The sequence below is a fragment of the Marmota flaviventris genome, chromosome 1 (assembly GCF_047511675.1).
Source record: "Marmota flaviventris isolate mMarFla1 chromosome 1, mMarFla1.hap1, whole genome shotgun sequence".
Lineage (NCBI taxonomy): Eukaryota > Metazoa > Chordata > Mammalia > Rodentia > Sciuridae > Marmota > Marmota flaviventris.
Genome location: NC_092498.1, coordinates 190,341,057 through 190,358,960, shown reverse-complemented (window position 1 = coordinate 190,358,960; position 17,904 = coordinate 190,341,057). Strand labels below are relative to the sequence as shown.

At 36.6% G+C, this 17,904-nt stretch overlaps 1 protein-coding gene across 1 annotated transcript in view; it reads left to right on the top strand.

The window, feature by feature from the left end:
- Positions 1 to 9,983, top strand: part of Gadl1 (glutamate decarboxylase like 1) — a 151,877-nt gene extending 141,894 nt beyond the window's left edge. The window contains exon 15 of the mRNA XM_027932548.2: positions 9,437 to 9,983. Within this exon, the coding sequence (XP_027788349.1) occupies positions 9,437 to 9,610 (174 nt within the window). The 3' untranslated portion in view covers positions 9,611 to 9,983. The remainder of the gene's footprint in view (positions 1 to 9,436) is intronic.
- The last annotated feature ends 7,921 nt before the right edge of the window (positions 9,984 to 17,904 follow it).

Below are 17,904 nucleotides of genomic sequence, written 5' to 3'. Positions count from 1 at the left end.
TCTTACTTTTTAAAGGGAAAAGTTTATTTTGTGAATGTTGGAAGAAAACATTGGAATTTGAATAGAAGATTAATGTCATAGTACAAGATTTAATGTCGAGGTGCAATATTTAATTTCTAAAACTGCTAGCTCAACTTCTCTTACAAGTGTTTAAATATAGTTTAGATGCTTTGGGGAGAAAGAATAAATTGCAAGTGATGTTTTTCATAATACTTTAAAATGCTCCCACCTCAAGAATAATGAAGTAGTGTAATAAAAGAACAGGTATAAATATAAATTTATTAAAAATAAATTCATTTTAAGAAATATTTGTAATAAATAATATTAATTTAATTAATTAATATTAATTTCTATTATTTAGTGCTTAAAAGATGCCACACTCTGCCCTCCGTATGTTTATATACATTGTTTCATTTAGTCCACTTAACAGTTCTACAAGAGATTATCAGGGTTTTTTTCTCTCTTTTTTTTTCCTTTTTTGGTACTGGGAATTGAACCCCAGAACACTTCACCACGGGGAGCCACATTCCCAGCCCTTTTTAAATATTTTATTACTTTATTTAGAGACAGGTTACTGCTGAGTTCTTAATATGATTCTCAGAAGGGTTAAATATTTGCCCAAAGTCACATAGAATTTCTGGAATTGGGCCTGAGTCAGTCTAAAACTAGTCTACTTGTCTGTGGCCAGTTGAAATCATACAGCCTATCATCTTTCACAGTTTTGAGAGTGAAAAGGAATGCTATTGATAATTACAGAAAACCAGGTATAGGCTGGATTTGTACTAAGCAAACTGTCTATGTGGTCACTCTGGTTTGAACATAGCTAGTTTGTTTACCCATCAGGCAAAGTAAGTGTGAAAGGTAGTGGGATAGGGACACATAAAATCATCTCCCAGCTTTTAAAAAATGGTTCCAAAATACAGAAGGAAAAACTGCAAAATGAAACATGATGAAATTATTTTAACCCAATAACCACAACTCAAATGAAATCTTCTATAATTAATCTTCTATTCAAATTCCAAGTTTTCTTCCAACATTACATATTCTGTAATTATATATATGGTGGGTACACTTAAATGTTTTATCTCATTTGTGGTAGAGGCCCCAAATCCTTGAACCCTGAAGCCTTTCCATCATTCCACTGTGTGCATGGTGTAGAAAAGTTTCAAGTGTCGCATTGTCCTGATAACTCCATTATTGGCACCTAAGTCGATGTGACTCTTCTCGCTTCTAGACTTACAGAGAAGTTAAGTGACTTGCTTAGGGACACATAATTAGTGGTAGAAACAGAAGAAAAAAATCCCAGTTCAGAATTCCACCTCCTTCTTAGAGTTTCTTCTGTAGGTTCTTCTTGAATAAGGATGTCAATCTCCACTGCAAGCTGCCTTTGGTCCACTGGGTGCACTCTTCACCTCTGGCATCACATGCCATCTGTAGTCAGCAGAGAGGTGGAGAGGTGCTGCACTCTTGTTACCATCTCTTGCCTACAGTTAAGGGAATGGAGGTGCTGGGAGCTCCACCTGTCATGTAGCTACATGTCCTCACAGAGCCTCATCTCTATTTAAAGTTAATTCATGTATTCATTTTAAAATTCCCATGCAGGTAGAGTTCACCTTTTATGGTACACAGTAGAATGGGTTTTGCCCATTGCATAATGTTAGCCACTGGTAAGATATTAAAATTTTCTATTTGGGTTAAAAAGAAAAATAAAGACCCAGCTTTTAAAAGAATGTGTAGTTCCATAGTCTGTATATATCCACTATTGTAATATCATATGGAACAATTCTTTCACTTGTAGAATTCCCTAGGGCTGCCCCCTCAACCTCTCTGCTCACCCTGTGTTCCTGACAATCATTTATCTGTTCTCCATCCCTATGGTTTGCTTTTTCCAGAATGTCACAAACAATAATCCAAGAAGGTTAAACTGTACAGTGGGATTTTTTTTTTCTACACAGAGAAAGGGGAGAATCAGCTTCCTGTTCTTACTGATCAAGTTGTTTCAACAGAAGACAGGATTTTTTTTCTATTTCCCATTCCAAAAGGAAAATATGTAACTTGATGAAGTAACAGCAAAATAGGATCATTTTACCTAAGATTTAAATAAGTAAGAAAATAAAAAAGCACCAAGCAGAGAGATTTTGATGGTACCTGGACATAAACTAAGAAGGTGACAAATGCTCTTAAGGAACATAGATATACTAACACTCATTTTGGCAATGTTGGTGTCTTCCATAGTGAAATTATCAGTGAGATCACGCATAACCAAAATCTCTGCAGTTAAAGGTTATGGGCAAAAGCAAGCTGCATTGGGAGGGTAAAGGCCTGGTATAGAGGTTGTCTTGTTTGGAGAAAGAGACAAATTATTCAGACCAGTTTGGAAACACAAAGGAAAACTTCTTTAAATTGTGAGCTAGGATTATTTTTTTTTAGATATATCAGGTGAGATATTCCGTTTATATAAGACAGAAAGTAATCACTTTTTCTGTTGCACTATGTTAGGTTTAGATCATCAGGAAATGCTTTATCTTAATAACTATTCATTTGGTACCAACTTCCCTGGGTCACATGGCGTTTGCAAGCTGGAAGATATCCAGGTGTATATATTTACCTGGATTAAAAACTCATTTCAACTCTACATGTTGTGAGTTGTGTAAAGGAAAGGAAAATCCAGTTTATATTTACAACAGGAAGAAATCCAAATATCTAACTAAAATATGAAATATTCATTAGGTTTTAGGAAGTTCTTATATGCAGCACATTGTTGAGTTCTTCAATCAGAAACAAATTAGATCTGTTTTTTTTTTTTCATTTCAATTGAAGCGAAAAGGCAAACAGAGATGTAAATATCCATGTTTCATGTTTTGCGATCCAGTGTGTATGTTCTGATCTTCAAATTCACTGACTCATGAAAGGGCAACCATAATGCTTTATTTATGGAGACAGAGAAATTAGTAAACAAATATGGGACTACATACTTTCTCACATGGCTAATTTTCCATGTGTGCAAATGGGGCCCTCAGGCTGAGTCATCTCTCTAGGTTTGCTTATCTCAGATGGTTGACTGACCTTCAGCTGGTGAGGACTATGATTCCTGTCTTCTTAGAACACTTAGGCTTCTTAGAACACTTAGTTTTTATATATCATAATGTAGTTTTTCTTTTTTTTAGACCAGAGAGATGATAAATGATGGTCCAAAACCAAATATACCTTATGTCCTTATTTATTAATGTACAGCCTAGGAATGTGGGATGGGCTTTATATTTTTGAATGATTTCAAAATAATCAAAACAGTATAATATTTTATGACATGTAAAAATTGTAAGATACTAAATTTCTGTGTCCCTAAATAAAGTTTTATTAGAACACAGTCATGTTCATTTGCTTATATTTTGTCTGTGACTACTTTCATCCCATGATGGCATAGTTGAGTATTTGCCACTGAAATTGCTTTGCTTGCAAGGCCTAAAATATTTACTATCTGGCCCTTTAAAGGAAGTAATTCTAGATAATCTGATTTTGATATGGACAAGATAATCTTTGAAAAAAATTTAATTGCAATACAATTTTTATACTTCACTTTTTAATTCATTAATCTATCTGCTTGTCCCGTGCAATATCCACAGGATTTACAAATTACTATGAATTTAGCCTTCCACTCTTCAACTAATTTGACTACCTTGGAGGAAATGTAATGTAAATTGATAAAATTGAAATTGAGAAGACAGCCCTAAAATCTAGAGTTTGAGGAATATATATTTGCCATGGCTTAGAGGAGGATTTAGCAAAACTTAAATTGCTTTGGGTTTATTTCAGGTTCTGAATAGTCTTGCCGTCCTGGTGTATAGTAGAAGTTCACGTAGTCTTTGTCCTTCCTATTTGCTGCCAAAGTATCATTTCTTTTAATTATAGGGTTTGTTCTTGTAGCCAACCTGGGTGATGTTCTACCCCATATTTTATAACTGAAAATTTTAACTATTTTACCTATATAGCAATTGATCGGAAAACATTGTATTGCAATCCTACATTCTAGGATATTTTGAACCATTTATTATTATGCAGCAAAATAGCCAGGGGGTGACGAGCAACTTGTGTAGATTGATACAGCAGGAGTGGGAGCCGTTTATTGTAGGACAGGAGCGGTATATATACATTCCACACATCTTATCTTAATTAACATAAACTAGATACAGCAGTCAACCGATAAGAAATCTCCACACTTAATGGCTCGCTGGCACCACCTCACAAACCACTCCCTCTGGCAAAATGCCAGGCGCCATCCTGACTCTAACAATCTCTGGACTCCACTTTGAAGAACTGATTTAGAGTTTTCATGATTGGGTCCATGGTTTCAATGACATGCCAGTGTAACTGAAGCAAAGCCAATATCTGGCAATTGGGAAATGTTTAGGTCAATTATAGCACAATGATACAGTGGAATACAAAATCACCATTCAAAATAGTGTGGAGACCATGCCAGTAAGCAGAAATAAGTCTGCAAAATGACATCCAATGTCATGGTTAAAATAGTATACCCATGGAGACAAGGGAGTTCAAACAGAGCAGTATTCTTCCAACTGTGGTTGTAGCCCCTCACAGATCCATGAGCTGCTCAATTACCAATCAGTAAGAAAAGCAGAGAAACCCAGATTTACCATTCAGGAGTTTTTTATGGCAACTTAACAAATTAGCTTTAGTGTTGGACTTAAAAATATAAACCAAAATTAGGCTTGTATTTTTGTATCTTTTTATTTATTTTTCCAATAATAAATGTTTATTATGTTTTACCAAAGTCTTAAATCTATAATGCATTGAAAAAAAATAAAACTGATCCCTTTCCCACAGTTTGAGACATACTTTGTCTAGTGAAAAAAAAAATATGTTCTTGTTAATATTAAGTGTGGAACACATTTTTCAAAAGAAATGGCATTTTATGGATATTACTATTTTATTTTAATCCAAGGCTGGGATGTTGCCTGGTCAGTTGCTTATCAAATTTCTGTACTTGGCCAGAGAGAGAGAGTGTCATTTTATTTTATTTCCCCTTGAGTTTAAGTAACTTAAATATCAAATGCTATCATGTGCTGCAGCAGTATGACAACAGAATTCTGTTTAAATGACTGAATCATTGCTCGAACATAATTTAAGGGGGGAAAACAGAAGTTCTACAGAAACGTGTAGATTGAGTAGCTGTGCAACCAAATAGAAATGTCAGGATCTTCCTCCACTTAAGATTCAGAGTCCAGTGCACTGAGGCACAAGCACAGAAAGTGATTTACAATTTGAAGGAAAACCAGAAGTAAAATAATTGAGAGCTGGAAAGCAATCTCACTGCTGCCAAATTGCTTTCCGCCATGCATGCTCCATTTAGGGGTGATATTTGGATACTTACATTTAGTTTGTGCATATTTTCTTTCCCCTGTGAATATTCCATCCTGTCAGATTAGGACTGCTTCTCTGCTGTGATCAGCAAAAGGGAATATCCAAATTACCCAACCTTAGACTATGCCTGAAGCTTTATAAATAGAAAATGGTTGATTTTTTTTTAAGTGCAAAGGTGATAAGCTGGCTGTTAATGAGAATATTCTTGGTCCCTAAATTGCAAAAACATGGATTCCTTTCAGATAAGCTTTAAGTTGAATTTATGGGAATAAGACACACCAAAAAAAAAAAAAAACTGCAAATTGTAAAGGATTGGTAAACTATTTGTTTAAAATAACAATAATTCTCTACTACCACAGCAATAATAATTTGTGAGAGAGATTTAATGAGTATCAGCCTTGGGGTTGCTTATGGCCTTCTTTCCCATGAAGTATTCATAGAAAAAGGAGCCCTTCCCTGTTTACCTAACAGCAACTACCTCTAGGAATTAATCTTATGGTTCATGGATAGATACATTGATAAAAATGTCTGTTGGACTGTCAGGCCTTTGCTTAATTAGTTCTCTGAATCACATAGATGATTATTCATCTCTTTATAATCTTTGGAAAGCCAGTGACAAAATTTGACTTAAAAGTTTGGTTCTTATTCCATGTGTTTTGCCCACAGAACACACTTCTGAATTTAATATTCAGAATATCTTTACATTAAAACATCCAAAGTATCCTCTTATTGTTATCTTTTTTGCTTACTTTTAAAAATATTTCTGATTTGCTTTTTAAAAAATGCAAACCTGACAGATTCCTTTGATAATTGCTTCATTTGTGCCTCGGACACATTATGAACTGGACTCAAAATCCTAATGCTCTCTAAAGGTAAGGCATAAAATACCCCCTTTTCCGGAGAAAAATAGAGGTACTGAAAAGTAAACAGGAATAAAAACTATGCAAATAAGGCCTAAGCCAAGAATAGATCTGTTTTGAAATTGGCTGTATGTCAAAGCTGGTTATTCCCTGGATAACTAGAGAATGATGGAGATGTATCTGAAGGGAATTTTGACTTAAAAAATTCATAGAATTACAAGTTGTAGGTTCTAAAATTAATAGCCTGTGGCTCTCTTGGATAGACATTTGGCTCTTGTGAGCCAGGTCTTCCTAATATTGATTAGCACTGGAACTATTAGGTTTTTTCCACCTAGGTTCAGTTTATATTCCTTAGGCCAGAGACCATTTATTTGAATTAAAAATAAATGTGCTTTTGTCATGAGTGTAAGCTGGACTGTGGTTCTGTGTTGTCCTGTGACAAAGCAGGAGATTTTAAGAGTGATGGATGGTACTTTCGAAGTTTATATGACCTGTGGGCATGCATGCACATATTCACATGTACACACATACACACATGTATATCAGAAGCCCTCATACTTAAGGTGATGAGGATGAATCACTTAAGCAGATAATCCTTCAAAAATGTGAAGCATACAAGCATACACAACTTAAATATTTTATCTTATTTGCATTTTACATTTAAATATTTTTTCCTTGTATGTCTGTACACATTTATTTCCCCATCTTTTGATGGAAAGGATCTCCTCCCCCGCCAACAAATGAGTATTTCCAAAGCTTTTTCAAAGCAAGTAAGACTCTTCCTGAGTAGAGGGCTGGAGATTAGGCCTGCTCTCCGTTACTTAAATCAGGCTCTATGAGAATCATCTGTCAAATCCTGCTTGAGTATCTTTAGATAGAGTGAGTACCCAGGCACCTAGGTAGCAATCTGAGTGCAGAATCAGTCCAGATTCTCAAGATTTTGTGTTAACAGCTTTATAGTTCTCTTTCTACATCTACCTTGATGGCACCTCTACCTAGTCTTTCCAAAAGATGTAACTTAGTCTTTTCAGAAACTACTCTGTTTGGACACTTGCTTTCATGGGCTTACATACATTTTTTTTTTATTTTCTATGTCTAATAACAAATGATACTTGAATAAACAGCTGAAGGAGAAAATGCACCTTATAATGCATTTATGAATCTAAGAGGATATGGGTAAGCATAGTAGAGAGTTTCCTACCAGCTTCCTGCTTTCAGTGTTCACTGAATGCTTGTCCCTAAGTTTTGCAAAGAGAATGAGGGCTGTTGTTTAATTAGTCCTGTTTTTCCAATCTCTAGAAAGCTCAGAATAAAATATGTGACCCATTTCCAGGAACTTATAGACCCTAATGGTCATTATTTCACTGTTTTACCCTTAGATTTCATCTTCTTTTTCTGTTTTTTTTTTAAACACCCATGCATTTTCTTTTTGTCTTGTTATATTCTAAGAAAAACTGCCAATCTTTTAATGTCAAGGTGATTTTGCTGACGGTGTTGGTTGTTGTCAACATGGTACAGTCTATGTTTTGAAAGATTTAGGTTCTAAAATTAGCATGTCTGGAAAACAAAACAAAAACTGCCATAATTACCCTTGAACCTCCCTTAAGAAGGATCTGTGGCTGAGCTCAACACACCATATCTCCTGGGGTCCAAACACCTGATTTTTCCATCATCTTTGGGAAAGATGGATTGGATTGTGTTGAGTGTCAGGTGAAGTGGACTGGCCTTGCCTTCAGGTACATAGCTGTCAAAAAACATAGGTATGTTCAAAATGTAGAGTGTTAAGGGTGGGTCACCCTATGAGAGAAAGGCTCCTGAGAGCTGACATTTATGCCCCATACCTAAGGAGTTTCAAGCCCATTCTGCCTGGTATTATTTCTAAATGCATTCCTTGCTTCTGGGCGAGCTACACGTCTTTGTTCTAAGACAAGGACAGAATTTCATGAAGTTCCCCTCCCACATATTCACAGAGGGCATGCTCAAAAGTTTTGAAAGAGATAAAATAAAGGCGAATGAAAAAACTTTTGTGTATGTTTTCAAGTCCATAAGGGTGCATTCTTAATTTTTTTTTTATTGTGGTGTTTCAAAAATTAACTTCACTATTTTAAACTTGACAACCAACCTCTTGTGTGGGCACATTACTGCTTTGAGAGATTGATTTTCCCGTGTGATTCTTAACTTGGATTAACTTCTTCAAACATTAAACTTTTTAAAAAATGTGTGCATTTGAATTATCACTTCTCAAGTCAGCTTCAAATTCTTATCCTTAAAATACGAGTTTCCTAATTGTATTACCACCTTTACCCTTAATAAAAGACAGCATTTGTATTTTATATATGCAAGGATAATATCAAGCTTTCATTTCCTTCCATGACTTTTTATTTAGCAAATATTTTTAGAGCACAATAATTGATAAAAAAGGTACAGTTTCCTATTTATAACCTAATAACTATTAGTCTTTAAAATAGAATTACACATAATACCCATATTGGTTTTTCCTTGATAGACACTGTAAAGTGGTTTTCTTTGTTTTTGTCTATGATTAATTTGTTTCATTCAAGATACTTTAACTAGAGGATTTTTTTTTTTTTTTGTACTGAGGATTGATTCCAGGGGCTCTTTACCACTGAGCTATATCCCCAGCCCTTTTTATGTTTTATTTTGAGACACGGTCTTGCTAAGTTTCTTAGAGCCTCACTAAGTTTCTGAGGCTCATCTCAAACTTGCAATCCTCCTTCCTCAGCCTCCCAAGTCGCTGGGATTATAGGAACTGGAGTACTTTTTACTTTAGACAAATTTGGGAATATAACATTTGGTACTTTTGAAATGGTGACCTCTGTGGACATAGAAATTGATTTTTAGGAGGCAACATTGCAAAATGATTTAGGTGTTGAGTCTGAGCTTGCAATGAGACTGCCTGGGACCTGAGCTATTTGTTTAACCTCCATGTGCCTAAGTTTCCTCATCTATAAATGTAATTAGTAATATTTAATTCAGGGGGTTATTATGAAGATCAAATGAAATAAGAAATCTAACATACTCATCAGTATTCATATGCTATTAGTTCTCAATGAATTATTATAACGTTGGCCTTGTGTACTGAGAGTAGGTTCTACACCAGCAGTTGGCTAATGAAAATGTAGTTGAAATGCTTTGGTGTTCTGGTCTTTCACCTCCTCACTTCTCTCCCCTTGCAGGTAGCCCCAGCCATTAAGGAGAGGATGATGAAGAAGGGAAGCCTCATGCTGGGCTACCAACCCCACCGGGGGAAGGTCAACTTCTTCCGCCAGGTGGTGATCAGCCCTCAAGTGAGCAGGGAGGACATGGACTTTCTCCTGGATGAGATAGACCTCCTGGGTAGAGACATGTAGCTGTGGCTTTTGGTCCCCCAGAGACATGGATCCTGTCCTGGGGAGGGCATTTGGAGACATGTAGTAAATTATAATACTTCTGATGGGAAATGGGACAGTCCAGACACAACAAAACCAAAATGCTAAGCAAATGGTATTAGGGATTCTTGCTGTCTGGGAACTACTGTTGGTATAAAGGAGGAATTTTATTTATTTTTTTGTTTGTTTTTTAATTTTTTTGCAAAGATGTCTCTGGACACAGCCTTATAGAGAGGTCAGTAAATACCATGTGGATCCTGTGTTCTAAACTTATATCACTGTTTAAAGAACATATAAATTAATAGTTTAAGGCAGGGTTCTCAAGGTGTGGTCCCTTTTCTAGCCACATCAGCATCACTGGGTAACTTATTAATATTTAGATTCTCAAGCCTCACCCCAGACCAACTAAATCAGAAATTCTGGTGGGGGTGGGGGAATGCAGCACCCAGTATTCTGTGTTTTAACAAGCCTTCCAGGTGATTCTGATGCATAGTAAAATCTGAACACACTGGTTTAGAAAACGCCTTTTATTGATTGAATAACTAGTGTTTTGCCAGCAAGACGATATCTAATATTTTAGTAGCCCCTGAGCTACTCTTTGAAATACTGCTGTGGCATTTTAGTATGGTTTTTTTAAGGGTATCAGAAGCATGTCAAAGTTTTTTTTTTTTTTTTCTTTTTGAAGACTATACAAAATGTTCATCTTATAAAAATATTTGCTTTTATGAAGGCTAAATTTTTATTTTCAAAAGCTAAAATTAACCATTGTCTGTTCTAAGTGCCTACATTAGAAATTAGGATAAAAACTAAATACTTTGCAGTGTGATCTTTCCATCAAGGAGCAATAGTTTTAATTCACTTCCTAAAATCGGTCACATCATGAGCTGGGGATGAACACTTCATACGTATGTTTGTGTGGGTCTCTTTTATCTGTAGGGGCCTATTCCTTGTCTTGCTCTCTGCCTTGTAAGAGTAAGGAAAATGAAGTCCAGGGTTGAATGACATTCCCTTTCCCAAACTTTGAAATGTCAGTGTAGACTACTACATGGCTTATATTGGGCAGAGAATCTGGGAATCAGAGTTCTTTCAATGGAAACACCTCCTCCATTTTTCCTGGAAGTGGATGGTAGTCTGGTCCTAGATTCCCAGCAGACTTTCATGTGACTAAGATGTGGACAATATTTGAAGATGTGGGTACAGAGTTAAAGTTCTGCATTGGAAGGTGAATGAAGAGTTTTCAAGGGTTAGACTTAGCACATACAGTGACCTTCCTATACTTCATCTTTAGCTCATGTCATTTAAATTTTGAGCAGATGTTTAGTGTTTTGCTTTTATCGCACATTATTATTTTAGTGTGCCATGTTTTCTCAATATATTCTTTAGCCAATATATATAATTTTTTTTCTGTGCTGGGGATCAAGCCCAGGGCCTTCTGCATGCTAAGCATCTTTTAATCAAAGAATATTTTAATTTTTTTTTCTGAATTACTTCACATTCTGTGGTGATAGTTCTGTGTGTGTGTATGTATTTTGAATTTCTTGTTGCCTTTTTTGGTTAATATCTACACAAAATGGTCCTAAAATTGATGCTTGCAATAATTTGGATTTCATGAAATAAAGAGCAATATTAGTGTATTTCGTGTCACTCACCTTTCTTTTCCTGTCATCTCCTCTTCACCAGATTATAACAATACATTTTTAGAAGGGAACTGGATTAATTGGCAATTTAGTTAAACAATTGAGGAAATAGGAAGCTGGCTGTTTTTCAGTTAACGCCTTGAATAAAATGGAAAGAGTGGTTGTAGCTCCGTGTGGGTTTGTACCTTGTGTAGTCTGTCTTCTCCTCGGCAATGGGAAACCATAGCCACAGCTCAGCTGCTGTGCTTCTTCTGAGAAGTGGCAAATCTTCATCAATGGAAAATGCTAACAGGTATTTGATGAAAGGGTGATGACAACTCAGATATTCCTTTATTCACTAAAATTGTCGGCAGTGTGCCTGCCATATTGTAGGTAATGATCTTAAGTACTAAAGATACACAGTGAATAAAATAGGGCTCTTACTCCTCTCCAATTTTCATTCCAGGGAAGACAAACAGTCCATAAATATATACCAAACCAGGTGATGGCAAGTACTTTGACAAAAAAATCAAGAGAGTTTACTCTCTTGTTAGATTGTGGAAGTGAGAGGGGTCCTGTGTACTATGTAGAAAATTTGGTTGGCTGAGGCCTCTGTTGAGCTGATATTTGAGTGGAGATGTGGAATCGAGGGAGAGAGTCATGTGGAGTTGGGGGAAGGCTGCCTCAGAGGGAGGGCATAGCAAGTCCATACTTTTGCTCTGCTGTCCTTAGGGATGAATTCAATCATCAACCCCATGCTTCCAGCCATATTTTCCACATTTCAGACACAAAGAAACAGTAGGGAACTCCACCACCACCATTTGCTTTGGGGAACACGTGTTTCTTGAGGTGAGACTGAAAAACGTAGCTTTTTGGTTGGTTTGTATGTGGTTTCATTTTAACTAGATATGTTGATGTGGAGATGTTGATCATTTTAACCAGATATGTTAATGTCAACATCTATACAAGTAGCTCTGTCATTAAGAAAGAAAAATGTCCTGTCAGTAATAAAGAATGGGCAATGGAGGAGACTCATGGGCCTTACCATCATGCCACAATTGTGGAGTGACAACAGTTCTTAAAGCAAAGTTTTATTTTTCCAGACAGCTCATTAATTAACCAAGGCTGATAGAGTGTGATTCCAATTAGAACTATTTGGAATCTAGTCAGTCTGTCTGGTTCGTACTTATCTAATCCATCCTGAAATGGATGGATAGAACTCGAAATGCTTTAATCCCCTTGACTCCATCAGAGCCTGTGTGGAACTGGAAAATAATCATTTTCAATTTTAGATCTTCAGGACCAGTTTGATTCTTCTTAATTTAAACCGATCTGAATTGACCTAATGCATTATCCAATGGGAATTTATTTCAACCAATTACACCTGGTTTGATTTGTTCTAATTTCTATAGGGTTTATTTTATACAGTTCAACTTAAGAAATATTGGATGAAATTTCCTTAATCCAACTATATTCAGAAAGACATTCCCTTTTCATGATGGAGTGACTTTGGGGAGCACAAGTGAGTCGCAGCAGTACCCAGCAAGAGGAATCTTTCCTGGATCTTTGGGGATAACTCATTGTTCAGTAAAAAGACAACTCCAGGTTAAACCAGAGTCATAAATGGAAAAAAAAGTGATATCTCTCAGATCTTTTTTTCTGTTCTACCCAGGCTCTTAAATAAAGATTCATGGGGTGAAGGTGAATATGGGCAGGAATGTGGAGTACTATAGCCAAATTACAAAAGGAGCATGGGCCTCTTTTTTCCTTAACCCCTTTGTCCTGCAGATATGTCATTTCTTATGAAAAAAAAAACTATAAATTTCAGGATATTCTGATGCAGAGATCAAGGATAATGATGACAATACCTAGCACTCCTACTATATGCCACCTCCAATGCCACCTTCTTGACAGGGTCTTATGTATCCTCACAAACTCCACCAGATGGGAGTTATTATTACAATGGGGGGGGGAGCTTGTAATAACTTGTATTATTATTATAATAATAATTTTTATCATTTTTTAAAATACTTAAGATTGCCAAGCTACTGAGCAGTGATCCAAGATTTAAATGTAACTCATCCAGAGTGCTGCAGGCTTTTTCCATTTCCCTTTATTGGAGGCTACATGTGGAAAAAAGAGTAATTCCAGCAATCTGTCTGTACCTGACTTTCACAGTTACTTAGCAAAGAAAAGCACCAATAACTAAGTTGGTCTCAGAGGATATTAATTCTATCAGACTGCCAGGGCACCTTTCTCAAACTAGAAAACAGGAATTTTTCTTTCTGCTTTTGCCGTTGAAGATAGAGGGTGGTAGTACACAAAGAACCTTTTGAGTTAAATTATTAAAACTTCTTAACAGGGAACACATTGAAGGTGAGAAGAATAACAATCTCTGAGTATTGGGCCATGGTTTTAGTTTTATTGGCCTTTCCTGAGCTCCATGACCCCATGTTGAAATACTTGGTTTGTATTAGTCAGCTTTTTGTTGCTGTGACATAAAAGCTGAGAAAAAGCAACTTAGAAGAAGGAAGGAGTTATTTTAGCTCATTGTTCAGAGATTTCCATCCATGGTTAGCTGGCTCCCTTGTTTCTGGGATTATGTTGAGGCAGGACAGCATGGCAAACGGGTGGGGCCCAGCAAAGCTGCTTACTTTGTGGTGGTCAGGAAGGAGAGAAAGAGAGAGGAAGGAAGGAATAGGAACAAGACATAATCTCCAAAGGCATGTTTCCAAGGACGGAATCCCTTTAACTTATAGTTTCTACCACCTCTCAATAGTGCATTCAGTTATGAATGAATCCCTCCATGAAATAATCCATTGATGAAGTCAGAATCCTCACATCCATTCTTTGCTCAAAACTACTTGTCTCTGAACATTTCCACATTGGAAACTAAACTTTTATCACATGAGCCTGTGGGGGACATTCCGGATCCAATTTGTAACAATTGATAATTCCATCTGAGTGTCCCAATGGCACTCAAATTCAGCATGTACAAAATGGACTCATGATTTCCTACCCACAACCCAAAGTCACTCCCCAGGCCTGTTCTCTTCTCCATGTTTTACACCTGAGTTAACTCACTATTTTCTATCTAATTTGGCAAACCCCAGATGCTTCATACTTCCATCTCCCTCTCTCCTCTACTTTCCAACCCATTAACAGGCTTTGTTGGATGTACCTCTAAAATATATCTCCACTTATCTGTTTATGCCTGTGTCTGGTTTCACATCCAAATTTCAAATTTCTGTTCCTTTCCCCCGGAACTATAACCTCTGTTACAGTAATGACCTCTGTTATGGTTTGGATATGAAGCATCTCTCCAAAACACCTGTGATGAAGACTCAGTTTCCAATGCAGTAATATTCAAAAGTGGGGCTCTTAGGAGGTGGTTGGATCACGAGGGCTCTGACCTCATCAGTAGATGAATCCATTTTTTGGATTCTTCGATTCATGGGTTTTGAAGGAAGGGTTTTGTTATAAAATTGAGCTTTCTCTCTGCTTCCTGGATCAAGTCTAAGTGAGAAGCTCTACTATACCACGTGCTCCCCTCCGACATGTTCTATCTCACCACAAGCCCACAGCAATGGGGCCAAGCGGACATGGACTGAAACATCCTAAACCAAGAGTCAAAATAACTTTCTTCCTTTTGTATTGTTTTTCTCAAGTATTTTGTCACAGTGATTAAAAGCTAACACAGCCTCTTTGCTGCATCCATATGTTGCTTCTGAATCTTGTCCAATCTTGCTACTTAAGCTATATGGAGGCAAATGATTCTAATTTTCAAGATAAAGATCAAATTCTACAAGCAGCTGCCAAGATCCTGCATCCTTCCAACTCCTATGAAGTTTCAGATTTATGTGGAGCAGACTTCTTCACACTGAGGTCCAGAAAATGCAGCCTTCCTTTAGATCCCACCCTGTTTATCCACATGTCAAAACCGTTGAATTTAGCACTTCTTCCTTAAATGATATTTCCCTTTTCTATCTCTTCACCTGACAAAATGTATGCTTACCTATCAGATGTCAACTTGATTCTCTGTTCTTTTTAGGGATAGTTTCTCTGCTTGTTCTCCATCCACCCAAAAGGTATCTGCAGCCATATAAACTGTCACATAGGGAGCTTGGCACATAGTAATTGTTCAATAAATAATTGTAGAAGTAAGAGTGATTGGAAGGTTGGTCTGTTAAATTGCCTTTGATAGGACATTTTTTTTTAATTTGAGGAGGCATTTAGATAGATAAATGTTAAACAACTACTCTGTTGGCTTAAAGAAAACTAAAAAAAAAATCACCTTTAATCTTAAAACCCTTTCTACAAGCTGAGAAATCAGTGCTCTGGTTGTAAATGCACTAAAGAAGAAAAATGTTTCTACTTAAAATTTAATTTATATTCATCTCAGAAAAAAATTTCTTGGAATAAACATGATTTTGATTTCTAAATTTTTTTTACAAGAAAGTACATCCACATTAGAACAGCACAAGCCATAGATGCATTTTTTAACATTTCATTAGCACAATCTGGTACGGGTTTATGTATAAAATAGACCAGAATTTGAAGTTCCAACCGTAGATGATAACAGTATGGTACACAAATAGTAGAAACTCTAATTCATAGGGATGATGAGTCCTAAATAGATTCTATGTTATTAGAAGGCTTTGAGGTTTCTGTGGGTGGGTCGTGCTGTGCCAGAGACCAAGGGATGAGAGAGTTGTGAAACTCTAATAGAAACAGATTTTCTCCCTGCAGGTGTGGTCCCATCCTGATGGTGGACTGGGCAGGGAAAGGAATGAGCAATGGATTCTTGAAAGAATTCCATTACCTCCTCACCTTCCTATTCTTGGGCATTTAAGAACCCATGATAAATCTTAAATGATGTCTTCCACCTCATGCCTACATCAACATATAAGTTGAATTCTTTAGTTGAATGATTAGTCAAGAAGTCAAGGACCTAAACACCATTTTTCCCTAAAGTCTCTCTGAGATTTGGGTGTAGAGGAAATAATTTTCTCATTCTGGGACTGGTAGCCCAAGCTCAGTGTTTTACGGACAGCTGTCTGAAACCTGCAGATGAATTTTGACATCCCTCACCTTCTTGGGGGAAGAGCTATACAACTTAACCTATACAACATCTAGGGAGGTTTCACATTTTAGGGGCTTGCTGGTCTTCCAGATAATTTACTAATTTGGTGTACAAATGTGAGTGTGTGTGTGTGTGTGTTAGGTTGTTTTTTTTTTTTTTTTCCTTAATTCTTCACTCTGCAAGCTTAGGATGTCCATATGTAGTTGTATCCATATAATAAAGTCGCAGTGGAAATTCTTGCATCTTCTAATGTAAACAACCAACATTGAAGAACCAATCCTGGAGATTACACTTAAACTGATTATGTGGCAGGTGGGCCTGTTCTCATCCTTAGCTAAACCACTGGAATAACACTCATGTGACTAATACTGCATGTTTATGCTACAGCATAGCACCCCCTAGCTGTATTGGTCTCATCATAAAAAAATGTGACCGCAATAGATATTGACAAAAATCCTACTCTTAACCTATATTGTGTATATAGCTATATATTGGGGACTGGACTATAGGTTTTAAGGTATGGGGATCATGGGGTGGGGGCTGACTTATCAATATGTTCAACAGAGGAAATCAGAAAGGCACTAGAAAACTTGAACTGGAAAGCAGTGATCCAGGAACACCACTACGTTTATATCTCTAGAAAAGAATAGATTGAATGCTATAGAGACTAAATCTAAACAATCAAATCCAGTTGGCATAAGAGTTACTCGTGCCTAACAATTATATTTCTAAGTGAGATTGAATTGGTCCCAAGGTAATGGATCTGAACACTAGTTGATGTTTAAGTTATACCTTCAAGGACAGTTTAATACATGTGATGTATATGGATTATCCTATTCTGAAGGACACGTTCAGGGTGGACTCTTATGAGTAAGGGCATTTGGAGAAGATACATGCAAATCTTCGATTCTTGGTAAATGGAGAAACAGTTGTCATCACCAAAAAAACATTGGAGAGGTTCTAATTTAGCAAGCAGGTGGAGAAAAGAATTTGTATGAGCAATACAAGAGATGTAATATAATTCAGAAAACTAAAACAAGCCAACAAACATGCATTACCATTCATATGAAGACTGAAGAAAAACTGGGTCACCAGCAGCAGTGCCAGCTACTGTCTTCTAGAAAGTGCCTGGTAATTAGAAACCAATGATTGGCATTTGTGCTGCTGCTGCTGACCTGAGATTTCATGCGAGCTCAGCATTTTGCAATATCGCCTGCCTGATTGATAGCTGGATGTCTTAAAGTCTTGGGTCTGTACCTACATAAATGAATTCCTTCTAGTTTTTATTGTCAAAATAATAAAAATAAGATAGTTCCGATGAATGTTCATTGAAAAGTGTGCTGAATTAAACACAGTAGCTGTATATGTGGATAACTTGGGATTCTATTGAGACCTTGATTTTGCTGATAATCTTCCTTAATTTGAAGTGTAATTGTCCCTGAAATCCTTCTACCTCTTATCCATCAGAATAGCCCTGAAATAATGAAAATGAGGGGAAAAATACTCAGCAACAGTTATTCTATATCACAGGATTCAAGCACATTTTAGATTCTGCCAGGGTTGTGTATCAGATTCCT